Source organism: Bactrocera latifrons, unplaced genomic scaffold, assembly GCF_001853355.1.
Source record: "Bactrocera latifrons isolate USDA-ARS-PBARC rearing strain unplaced genomic scaffold, ASM185335v1 scaffold_96, whole genome shotgun sequence".
Taxonomy (NCBI): Eukaryota; Metazoa; Arthropoda; class Insecta; order Diptera; family Tephritidae; genus Bactrocera; species Bactrocera latifrons.
The window spans coordinates 758390-772066 of record NW_017537667.1 but is presented as its reverse complement, the minus strand read 5'-3'; the positions used below and the strand labels follow the sequence as shown (position 1 = coordinate 772066).

General features: G+C 33.9%; 1 protein-coding gene across 2 annotated transcripts in view; it reads left to right on the top strand.

Moving 5' to 3' along the window:
- Positions 1–313: 313 nt before the first annotated feature.
- The window catches only part of LOC108977864 (protein neuralized), a 39325-nt gene continuing 25961 nt past the window's right edge, over positions 314–13677 (top strand). The window contains exon 1 of one of the 2 annotated variants that reach the window (XM_018947822.1): positions 314–494. In XM_018947822.1, the coding sequence (XP_018803367.1) occupies positions 470–494 (25 nt within the window). In that variant the 5' untranslated portion in view covers positions 314–469. Of the gene's footprint in view, positions 495–12732; positions 13128–13677 lie in introns of those variants that run through there. The other variant, XM_018947821.1, reaches the window with a different exon arrangement.

Here is a 13677-nt window from a genome sequence, read left to right as displayed (position 1 = left end):
TGTGCCGAAATAAACAGAACTTAAAAAAAAAATATTATACGCCATTGTAGTTTCAATACAAGTATAAATTACTTCGAAATATTACTAAAATATTGTTAATATTTTAATTGTGGTACATATAATGAAAGAAATACTTAAAATGTATTAAGAACTTTTAGGAAGTAAATTCTATATAATTATTTTCTTTGATGTGAAAACACTGAGTTAGTAAAATTTTATATCGGCCGTTACCGCGCTCCCGCAGTCAGCAATGATCCAACGCAACACAGCTCTGCATGAAATGCCAAGTTATCTCTAGTTTCTTGTACTGGTTCCGTATTTGTAAAATTGGTCTTACAAAATAGTGCAAATGAAATAATAAATCTATAATTTAGCGTTAAATATATTTTACATAAAACTGTGAATAGTAATGCAAGTGCTAATGGTGTAATAAAAACAAAGTGTTAAATAAATATCCATAAAAGCAGTCATGGGGCAGACCGCTGGCAAAATCGGTAAGTCTGTCGAGAGGAATTCCAATTAGATTTGTATATATATTTAAGTCAATATCAATTGGAAATTTTTATTCACAAAACACAAATACATTATTTGACAAAATTATGTTTTATATCCGGCCGATAGCCCATGATGCTAGTGCTGCGTATTTTCTTAGTTTGTATAATAATTGTATTATTATGTAAGCTTTTATAAAATAAAATAAAAAAAAAAAAAAAAAAAATGTTTTATATGCAGATGTGCATACATAGTACGTAAATAAAATATAATAAACAGTTTAAGCAATCGGCGAAATTGTGCTGATACCACAGCTTCATCGCTCTCGTCCATACATACATATGAATTGCCATACATATGTTTTGTGATGTTTTTGTTGTTGTGTTCTTGGTGTGAACATGTGTAATATTGTTTTGCTGCTTTACTAAATGCGGGGGTTGTTGGCTTCGATGTGTTTGTGATTGCATATTGGTGCTTCCGCTTCCAGTAAATACGTATTTTCTATTGGAATGCGGCGACAATTTACGTGCTTCTAAAATGGTTAGCATCACCAGCTCTCCTAATCTACACGTGTATACCGTTGTCTACATAAAAAAATCATATTCCGGAAACGTTCAGGAAGAACTTGTATTGGCTACTTTATATCTATGAAAACAAATTTTTCAAGTTTATTGGACATGCATACATATGTATATATGTACATAAGTGAGATAATTCTGCCGTCCACGTCATAGTATATAAATATATGTATATACGTATATGCGTATGTATGTACATATGTACTATATGAAACAAAAGGACCCTTGACCTTCATTTAGCTCTTCGATAGCCTGCTACCCTCCAGAGGGTAGGAGTAAAGTTTCAAATATACATATTTCAAAATAAAGTAGCCATTTTAGAGGGAGCTATGTATTTTGAACAAAAGAAATTTTTAAATAAAATATTGTCAAAAATACAAAATTTCAAGTTCATGCCTAAAGTTATTATACAGACATGTTCGAAGTAATGAAAACAATCAATGCTAACATAGAAATCCATGAATAAAATTTTAAATATATTTCATTCCTTTATTTCTATATTTATACTTTTGTAACATGTTGTTCACCTAACGGATGTTTGGATCACCTTACACTAATCGACATAGGTATAGGGTTATGTATATAAATGATCCGTCCGTCCATCTCTTTGTGCAAGCTTTAAGAATTTAACCACTGCCACACCGACAAAACGCATTTAAGGGAACTGTATTTCGGCTCAGGGTATCGCAGTAACAATTAAAAGAAATTAAAAGAAAAAGTCAGGCCCCGCCCTAGGCTTAAAGTACATACATAGATACATATGATACCACTTAAGCTACAAAAATTTGACGATGGGCGTGGCATCGTTCACATTTAGGTAAAATCACATATCTTGGGACCTGCCGACTGATTTCAACCAAATAACTTTACTCCACATCCACTTCAATGAAACCAAAGGAATATTTTATTATTTAAAAAAAAATTCCTTGGAAATGCGTTTTCAAATTTACCTGAGCAATGCATAAATGTACCTGTCTTTCTCCTCCCCAAAATACCCCATACAATGTTTTTTTTTCACCTGACCTTAAACTACCTAAAGGAATTTCCCCAGCTTTGATTTTTAGAGTACAAAATGTCCGGTTGTAAATCGAGGAATTAATTTCTAGAACCTCACAAAACGACGCATATCTCAAATACTAATGAATATTTTGTTGAAATGATGCATAGAAGTCACCAATGTGCCGATTAGAAAAACACCCGAAGTATGAACTAAAATTCAATAATATTCTGGACTCAAAACTCGAGCAAATTGATGTAACAATAAGAAAATTATTACGCGGAACTTTTGCTAAAGAAAGGAAGTAAATTCTTAGTCGCCTTTTTAAGTTTTTCTAATTTGATCGCGTATCCTTACTGAGGCCAAAGATCATCGTCGAAAGGCGCTTTTAGAACTCAATTGTTTTTTTTAATCAATATACTTCCGATTAAAATTCCACAAGCAAGATGCTTATCTGGAATGAACCGCCTATTCCATTGCAACTTTCACTAGCTTAACCAAAGCAAAAACCAAAATTAACTTTGAGATCATTTCTGAAACCCTGCACGTGTATTTGGTTCCGCTAAATAAATAATATCCGGCTCGTCGTCGTCAATCGAATTCCCTTCCGAATCGCGTTTTTTTTTTTAATTTTTTTGTTTTTACTTTCTTCCAGCAACTTCATTAGACCACCATTGCATATGAAGATAAATGGCAGGAAAGTGTAGCAAATTTGTATTTGTATAAGGTAAAACATATGCTGCTGTGGCGACTGCTGTCGATGGAAGATAAATGAAATTTAAAATTCGTAAAATATTAAATTTTTATGAGGGTGAAAATATATGAATATGTTGTATCTACATGTCTGTACATATGTACGTCGATGCCTAACGCAGGACAAACTGGAGAAGCCACTATTTTTGGGGGCACTCATGGGGTCGCTCATTGTTTGTGTCTGTAAGGAGAGTGACTGTGTTTATTTATACGCAGGATCACAGTTGTGTAAAGCCTAGAACATTACCATATGTCAAATACACAATTCTTCGAGTGTTGGTATTTTTGAATATTCGAAGGAAAATTCTAGCATTGCGAAACACATGTATGTCCTTTCCGTATAAATACGCATAATTGTCTGTATGGTTTTAATGTTGTACCTATCTTTGTATGTTTATGCTGCAGCATCAATGAGTACCAAAACGAATTAAATACGAAATAGTAGAAGAATAGAAAAGCAAATATGAAATTCTAACGGCGCTGTGTGAAGTGTTTGTGGAATTTGTAAACGCCAATGCGCAAATGTTAAATGCACTGCAAAAACAACACGCATAGGCGCATACTATGTTAAGAAGAATGCCTACACACCCTCAAAGGCAAAGGTGTGTATGTATGCCATCTTATACATACCTCGAACTCGCATATAATTGTGAAAAACTCCCTGCTCCCGACAGTCGACGAATCGAGTACACACCGTGGCGCACATATGTCGACTCTATATGATTATTATGTGTTTGTATGCGTGCGTATCAAATGATCGCTTGTCCTGGCGGTCAGCAGGGCTATCTAGATGTGCCGCTATGCGTAGCAGCCAATATCTGTTTTACGCTTACCTGTAAACCTTCGATATCATTGCCGTTTCGCCCTTGCTTGAGTGCGAGCATTTGGCCGAGTAATGCGCGCAGGCGCATTTTACCTGCGTGACTTGTCCTTACAGTATCCTGCGATATTTAATGTGCACTCAATTTTCCTCGCTTGCTTATTAGCTGTGTGCTGAGTTTGAAGAATTGTTGCTGTATGTGGTATTGGAAAGCAACGAGCAAGATTGAAAAGGTGTTTTTTCTTTTTCTTCAATTTGCTTTTTCACTTTTTTGTATACTCAAAATCAAAGCAATAAAATCGGTTATTTATGATGCCTTTTGATTTTAAGGACTTTTTTTATATAAAACAATGTTGCACTGTTTTCTTTTTTTTTTTGGCTGAATATATAGATTTTTTATACATGTATTGTTTCGTAAGCATCATTTATTTAAACTCTATGGGATATGAACAGGTACTTTTGATTGTTAATGTAGTTTTGAAAGTCGATTAACTGTCCCCTTTGGTTGTTGCATCAACTACTGCATTTCTGTTGGTGTGTTATATACCTGAGGCATATACATTTATCCATAGATATATATATTTTTATAAGTATATAACAGCTGTAATTGAAAAATTGGTTCGGAAAATACTTGAAAACGGTAAAAAAGTCAACGAAGACAATACCTCAAGCGGGTTAAATCATATATTCGTATTTGAATTATATTGTATTTAAATAAATATTATGGTTACAAAGATCTCAGTGCTGAATTGGAATCTCTTCTAAAGTTATACTCATTTGAATAATGCAATCTCACCATTTTGATGTGCTTTCTAAATTTCATAATTGAAACCTTTTAATAATGGCAACGTTCAAGATTCTAAAACATTTTTATTTTATTCTTTGGAAGTAATATATATTTTCTTCCTAAATGGTTATGTAATACCTGAGTTCAATATGAACCCACTTCGTCTTGTTACTTTAAAACGATATATGTTCAAGTTCTCTTTAACTATCGCGGAAAAAATTATTTAATTTTTAATCAACCACAGCCGATTCTGAAAGTACTCTATTTTTTGTTTAGGAAGTTGCAAGTATTTTGAAATTTCACGTTAGAATCATTTTAGATATCAGAATACTTTTTAGGTCTTATGCTTTATACTACAATTCAACCTCATGCTTTCAAATTTCTGTGATAAGTTGTCGATACACTCATATTTACAGTACAATGGATACAATTAAGTTGTGAATATATCCACATTCAAATGACGAATCCACGATTTCACGAACGAATTCGATGAACCCACCTTGCGAGTACTTTTCCACTAAATTAAGTCGTATGTCATGAACAGCACGTTCAATATTGACTCCTAAAGTTTGAAAAGAGTATGGTTTATTGCTAAAGATAAGAGGCTTCAAATAACCCCACAAGAAGTAGTCTAGTGGTGTTAAATCACAACATCTTGAAGGTCATTAAATGCTAAAATTTCTTGAAATTATCGAATCTCCGAACTTATCTTGCAATAATACGGTTGTTGCACGTGCAGTGTCGCACGTAGATCCGTTCTGTTTAAACCAGATGTTGTCAAGATCAACTTCTTCCAATTGCCGCGATAAATAATTGGTTATCATCGATCGATCCTCTATTGACAGTAAAGGTGTCACCAGCTTCATTTCGAAAGAAGTATGGGCCGGGCCGTTGGTTTCACCAGTCCAAAAATCACACCTCTGAGATGAAAGTGAGCCTCATCGGAGAAGATGACGATTTTCTTCAATCGTTCAGTAGCATTTCTTGAAAAAGTCTTAGAATTAACAAATTGAGGGCTTCAGCAATACTTGTATTACTTGCATATACATTTTTATTCAATATAACATTCAAAATATGCTTTTATAAAATAGTTGGGTTCTTTTGATTACCCATAATACTTTTATTCAGCGTAAAAAGTTTTGAAAGAAAGACATACATTGTGACAAAAAAATAACCGAAATTGTAATTAAAGCGCAAAATGTTTTATTATTCATCAATATCGCCTTCACAGTAATCCCCACTAGATGTAATATACTTTTGCCTCGAAACAGTTCAGTTTAGAGAGCAAGAAGGAATCACACGCAGTCAAATCTGGTGAATATGGTGGTTGATCGATGTTATTCATTGAACTTTCGGTTGGAATTCGGTTAAAATCATACTCTTATTAAAAAAAAATCAGCTTTATCGGGACGAGTCGAGTAAGAACGTGTTTCATACCCCAAAAACCAAAAAAAAAAAACACTAAAATCATTCGAACGGATTCATGAGAAATATCCAAAAATTTTTTAATATTTTCATCAGTTTAAGAGGTCGAAGGTCGTCCAGCAGGAGGCATGTCTTCAATGACCTCTCGGCCGTCATTGAATGATTTGTATTATTCGTAGGCTTGTGTTTCCGGTAAACTTGAATCACCGTAAGCCTTTTCCAACATTCGCAACGATTCCGCGTTGAAATAAAGAAATTGAGACAAATTCTTTGTTCGATATTTGTATTCATTGTAAACGCTCTAATAAGGTGTACCGACTTAAGCAGCTGCTGTAAACAAACTGGTTTACGGATCGCGTTCATTTTGGCATCAAGGACAGTCCTACTAACTTAGCAAATTAATTTTTTTTTAAATATCATTTACCAAGTTACTTAATTACAATTTCTGTTTGCTTTTTTGGCACAATGTAAAAATGTCTATGTATTAATAAAAATGGGAAAATAATAGTAAGTTATAGCTTACGCTACCAAAGTATATCAACCTATACAGATAAACAAAAGTTTATCAAAATTACTCAGAAATCGATTGACATTTTTATTTGTGATAAGTAAGTTTATACATATATATATATGTACATGGGTACTTATGATTAATTAGTTTTGTAAATAGCAAACTGATTAATTAAAATATTTGCCAATGCTAAAAACGTTTGAATTCGATAATGTCTAGGCAAATATGTGTACATATTAATATTTTTATCAATTTACGATAAAAATTCTGCATAGTTATGAAAACATTGATTTTGCCGAAAAAGAGTGCCTGAAAATGATTTTCTCTCGGTATCTTTGCAAATAATTTTATTAATAATTAATCTATTAAAATATTAGGACCTTCCAATTACACACATAAATAAATATATTTTGCTATTTCGAAAACTCAAAAAAGTTTAGTGTAACGTTATCCTCAGAATATTGTGATTGTGGCAGCAGTTCGTTGCCTAATTCGTTCGTAATGGAGGCGAAGACATGAGTCGACGCATTGTCATGGAAGAAAAGCATATTCATATCAAGTCAACCTAAAAATTTGGCAAAGTGGAGCCGTGCAAACGTTTTGTCCATTTTTCAGTTTGTGTTGATCACTACTTTTGAATCCCAGAAAACGGTAGGTATCTCCTTTTCGAACGATGGAACAATTTTGATATTCCTTGAAGTAGATTCGCGGTTCCACTGTTTCGATGGTTCCTTGATATCAGTGTATCCAAGCTTCGTCGCAGAAAATCCTTCGGGTTGCGCTTAAGCTTCGAGAAAACTGCTCTATAGTGGTCGCATGTTACGCTGTAAGCTAAGGCGACAAGGCGTCTACGGGACAACACAAAAATTTGAATTTGACAGTATTCGTAAATCTTCGCTTGCGATTCTGCGTCATCGGGCGTTGAGGCAAAGTACTTGTTATTTTTCACTATTTTAGTATACTGTTATAAAATGTTTAAATCCTTTGGAAGGTGAGCACTAAGTAAATACTAATTAGAGCTTACATAATTTTGAAAAATAGATCAATTTAGAATCGCTGAACCCGCTTCCAGTCTAATTTAGCGTATGCACACCACTTTTTCGTTGTCATTAGCTTTGCAGACGCTGACAACTGCAAATATTTTCTGTCTGTCCATCGGTCCGCGTGTCCGTTCGCAATACTCCTACTAGTTCCTGTAGCAGCGTCTGCTGCTGGGGGTTGCAATAATTACTAGCAAATGCAGATTGCAGCTGTTTTTCCTGCCTTCCTTCCGTCTTGTCTGTCTTTCCTTCCTGCATGACGTTTTGCAAAAAATGCCAACCACAAATACTCACACACACAAGCGTTCATTTAATGAAAACCATTTAGAGTTTTAATATCAAAGATGCAAAAACCAAAAAAAAAAACAAATTGCAAGAAAAAAGCATGTGTCTCCGCTGCAGCTCGACTTCGTTCTACGTACGAGTGTGTGTGTGTGTGTTGCCAAAGATGACGGCGATGATGATGATGATGGAGATGACGATCGCTAGTTGGCAAATTGGGGATGGATGCAGCGTCAGCTGTTGTGCAAATAAAATATGAACTACACCAATGCATATGTTTGTAAATGTATGTGTTGATGTGTTCATGAAAATGTTGTCAACAAAAGCACTTCAGGCTCGCACACGACCACCTTTAGAGCAGCCATGGTGCCCGGAAAGGCTAGCAAGACAAGTCGTACAACTTGCTGTATTTTCTGTTTGCGCCTTCGCTTGGCATGTGGCATTCATTTCTCATTTGCGTGCCATAGCGCAGCAATGTAGTGAATGTCGTGCAATCGACCGCTTCTTACCCCTATCAAAACCGGCATTTCATTCAAGCAGTCTGTTCGCTGGCACCACCGTCTGTCAGCTTGTCGCTGGCTTGCCTTAATGCGCTTGCTGGTGCTGCTTGTAATCGTGTCAATTCCTTTAAATGCTTTTATTTACTCTTATTTTTTGAGTATTTGCAAATTCCAGGTGTAAATTTATCACCACAAGCACACCGAAAAAAATGTAGTCAAATAATGACAAAACTCTTTCGAAATAAAGAGTTTAAATATTGATTGTTCACCTCATCGCTTAGGAAAATATCAGCTTGCTGTCGGCTGTCGGTTTGTTTGACTTTTGATAAGCGTATGTAAGGATTTTTGGCTATAAATTGAAGTGTGTCGAAGTTTTTAGTGTTAAAATATTGAAACAGTGTAATGAAGAATTACACTGTGAAACAGCAATTTTAAAGCTGTATGATAGAAGTTTAAAATTGAATAACGATTAGTTAGCAATAGCTATTTCGCTTGCGTTCCTCCATTGTACAAAGTTCCTGGTTAGATCGATCGGAGCCCTGTTTTTTATTTTGATCTTTAAGGGTTTAGTGTGAGTGAAATTCGTCGAAAGAGTATTTTTTTGTTTTCTATATACCAGCCAGGCTAAAAGTTCGTATCGATTTAAGAAATTATTTATTTTTTTCCATCGAGAGCGATTATAACCTTCCCATTACCATTTTTTAGTATGATTTCCTGTTTGTTTCTACGATTACTACTTAATTGTCACTAAATTTTTTTTCCAGCAAGAATTCTCTATAGATCTGAAAACCGGAAAAAGTTGGCGGTGGCCAGTCTATGGTGACAATATATAGTTATTATTCATGATAAAACATCACTTTTTTCAAATGAACCGTATTTCGGTGTTTTCGTTCATCAAATATTCAAATAACGCCATATAACAATCTCTGTTGATAGGTTGTCGTGTTCTCAAGAGGTCTTTATAAAAACTCTCAGCCTAGCGGTCAAGTTTGTCCAATAATATGAAGATCTCGACTTCATTTCAAATTTCGTATTTATAATCTTGTTGATCCACACAAAACTTATAAGCCGTATGTAATACATATAGTAAATATATATTCAAAATTCAAATACAATTATTTTATTCATCATCTTCTATTGTTAGTTCAGATTAACCTCTAAATATGATTTTTTTAATTCTGAAGAATGTATTTCATTACTATATTTAGAACATTTTAGGTTCTTACTAACTAAAGGTGAGCTAAGTTCGGTTGTCTGTCTGTCTATCCGAACTTTTGTTCAGTTTTTCAGATATCACTATGAAATTTTGCACACGTTCTTTTCTTGGAAAGGACAAAACCTTTTTATTTTACGAGTTAATGTCACGAAATTTAGTATGGATTATTTTCCAAATCAACAGTACAATCCTCGAAGAAATTGTTCCGATCGAACAACTGCAGCATATACCTGCCATATCAACTGATCGAACAAAATCCAGCCCTTGTATGGAAAACTTTTGCATTTTACGAGATATCTTCACGAACTTGGAGACAACAGTGTTCTTCGAAGATTATTTACATCGGACTACCACAGCATATAGCTGTCTTACAAATGGATCGAACAAAATCAAGTTGATGTATGGGATCTTTGTATTTGTGAAAAGTGTTATAATTTCAGTGCAACCGAATTAAGGTTTTTTTCTTGTTTTTATGTTTTATTTTTTCAATACTGCCTTTCTGTAATTGAGTGTTAACATTGCTGTTCATTAATTTTTAGCTATTTTTTTGACTAAATATATTAAATTCTGGTGAACTACTTATACATTATATTTACATWCATACATATGTATCTATGCTTTTAAATGTATTAGCGCACATGTCAACAATTTGTAGATTTTTGTGTATGCTGCTTTACTTCGTTTGTTCTTCGTTTCTTATTGCCTGAAGTACATGTGTGCAATGTCCATATTTTTACTTGCTGGCATTATAGATTGTTGGTGTTGTATTATGCTACTATGGAATACCTACTCCCACAAAATCTTTAAACATCTGCTTGGATTTCTTCCTGTGAATGTTTTATGTACTTGTATGTACCTATTACTGTAGAGAGGACAACGACACTGCAGTTTGCATTAGTTTTATATATATTTAAGAAACGTCATTGCATCCCTTAAAATCATATTTTTGATTTTTGTTATTACTTTGTAACTTCTTAGGAAACTAGTGGAAAGGGTAAACTACTGAGATTTTTTCAAATAAAATACTTTTGATATTTTTAAAATTTGTTTCTCTAGCCTGGTCTCCCACAAACATAACTTCAGACTTTCAAAATAAAAATGTAGACAGGTAATGTAAAATATTTGTATTTTAAAATTCCCATTTATGGATATAATACTATATTTTTTTAATTCGGCAGTTTTGGAGTTTTTAATACTGTACAACTAACTTTAGTTGCTGGAACTCATCGCTTAAGGGGAAAAATATTTAAAATACATTTTATCTAATAAATAATAAAATCTGAAATCTAAAAATAAAATATAAAAACACATACAATGTATGAATATTTAAAAATATTATAAAAATGTTTTCGTAAATATAAAAAAACATACTTTCCTTACTTATACTTACCTATCTAAGAGGTAGGGTGAATATCTGACGATCCTTTTTTATTTTTCCTTTTTTATTTTCATTACGACATACTGGTATATTTTTTCTAACGGTAAAATATAAATTTATTAATTAATACATTGATTTCAGTGTTAAACATAATTCAGGACTATATACATGCATAATATATATAAATTAGGCATTGCAGTGGTGTCAGCAGCAGTTATTTAAAGAAACATATTTGACTTGCGAGCAAATAACTTTACTTTGAGCAACCTTGAGCCATTTGCATAACTCAATCAGCCATTACCATTATTTACGCGAAATAGGGAAATTACCCAAAATAGCTGTAGTCCGATTCCCACAAAAGTAATAATACTCATCCTTGCAAAATCATTTTTCAATTTGCAAGAGTATTTCGCCTTCAATTATTTGTTTATGAGCGCAACGCACACACAAAACTAAAGCGGATAAATAAAAAAGCGTCAAAATGAAAAATGCACAATTTCAACGACGGACTTTTTTATGCCATTTTTATTATCTTTGAGCACAAATGCTCGCTCAATCGAAACGGAATTATTCGCAATTGAATTTTTGCACCGGTGCACATCGCGGTTACGGTTGGGCGAGGAAGCAAAAGAGTCCACCACCACCACCATCATCAATACCGCCAACACCAATAACTACCAACCAACAAACATATGAAGGTAAAAAACAACAACAACCACAAATCTAAGACAGATAGTTGCACTGTGCTGTGAGTACATACATATGCACATAAACGACAACAATTTAAACGTAAACGTGCAAACAGCTTGAGTGATTTGAGTCGGCGCGCAGCGCGAATGCAGAATAAACAGAAAATGTGTAAAAATAACGAAACAGCTGCCATTCTACCAGCGTATGAAGACGCCATCAACAATAAAACAACAAAAACAACACATATATTGCATTGTTGTTGTGCCGGTCAGGTTTGCCTGTCCGCGCACACAAGCGACAGCCAAAAAGCCAGCAGCAGTTAGTCACTCGGGCGTTTGGCCATAAAGTTGCCCTTACAAACGCGCTCTTAGTTTACAAACACAATCAAAGTGGGTATACAGTGTGTGTTATCGCTTATATATTTAAAATAAAATTTCTACTCGGCAGCTCGTTGTCGCACATTTGTTTATCTACTGCTTATCGCCTGTCTGCCTGATTTCCCGGCCCAAGTTGTGAGCAAAGCACTCAAGCGCTCGAGTTCAAAGTTGTATTGAGTGAGTGAGTGTGTGAGTGTGTGAACGAGTGGTTGCATGAGTGCGATACAAAGTCTTCAGCTGCTGCCGCAGCCGCATACAAAGAGCGCTCAATGTTGACCTGGCCTTTCTTTGGCAGGAATTGTTGACGTCGTCGGGGTTATTCAGTTAATATTCTCACGTCAAACGGTTTAGATCGACTTTTGCGTGATTCGCAAGAAGCAACCTAAATGTACATTCGGTCGTTGGCTAGCAGCTTGCATGCTCGTTCGGTTTTCTTTTTTGACTTCGTTGCTTGCTTGCGGTTATAAGCTATGTACGCTAGTTAGTTTGCGCTGTTAACAACTTCTTTTACTTAGAAGCATACTCACTGCGGCTAAAGCGCATTGTTGTTGCTCGGTTAAGTTAATATTCATTGCTTCCGCTCAGGAGCATATAAACTTTTGCGTTTCAAACAGGAAGCCGTAAACCATCATTAAAAGCCACGAATATAATAGAAGGAGTTTGAGAAACTTCTCGTTAAAATAACTTTTAGTGGAAAAAACGAACGGCGTGTTAGTAAAAAGACGTGTATAATGTTGAAAAGCTTTAACAGAAAAGCGTAACAATTCAAAGTTATAAGAAAACTGCATAAAAACTAAAAAATAATACAAAAATTGTGTGAAGTAAAACAAGTTGTATTAAAATAAGAATATTTAACTAAAAACTAAATTGAAAGCCAAACGATTAAACAAAATGTTTTGACAAAAACTTAAAACAAGCAAATAATCAACATTTATTGTTGCTGTTGTTGTTTTAGTGTTTATACCTAAAGTAACTTGCATACCAAACCGTCGTTACGACAGTGTTTATTTAATCTAATAAATTATTTTTGTTTTAACACAAATTTAAACGTTTTGCAACTTTCCCGTCGCAAGCTTTCACTGCACCAAAGTTAATTAATTATTTGCTATATACTAAACTAAAAAAATAACGCCATGGGTTTATCAGAAAATCAAGCCAACAGCTATATGCCAACTAGCACAGGACCTGGTGGTCAAGTTGTCGTCATGGAGTGCCCAAATCATCGCATCTCCAACAAAAAGCTGCATATCTTGAAGAAAATCAAAAAACGTTTCGGACTAGGTTAGTACCAAGCAAGTGATTTCGTTTGATTTTTATATCTCTTAAAATATAAGAGGTTCAGGTTTTGCTGAAATTTGTATATACCAAGTGTACCTTTATATGTATATTTTTATATATTTATGTGTTTGGGTATAAGTATATATGTACAAATTTAAAAAAAAAATGTTTTTATATCACCTTTTAAATACAAAGTCATAGCATCATCCCCTACCAAAGATTTCTTCCTTTATCTGCCTGTAGTGCGATCGTCAAGCTGGCTTTCATGTAGCAAATAGCCAGAATTGGGGATGATTTTTTCTTTATCTTAAACAGCACAAAAAACACGGCTTGTGTAGATAATTTATCTTACAATCTTTAAAAATTTAACCACAAACGGATGATTTTTCTGTATAAAATATGTATATATGTATTTTAATTGTGAACAACTTAAGGACGCTTTGTAATTTTTTGCAGTTTATATAGTATGTATTTGTAAAACCAAATTTTAATTTTATTATCTCTTTTTATTTGTGGCCTTTTTTATACAATATTGCAATATTTTTAATTCTTT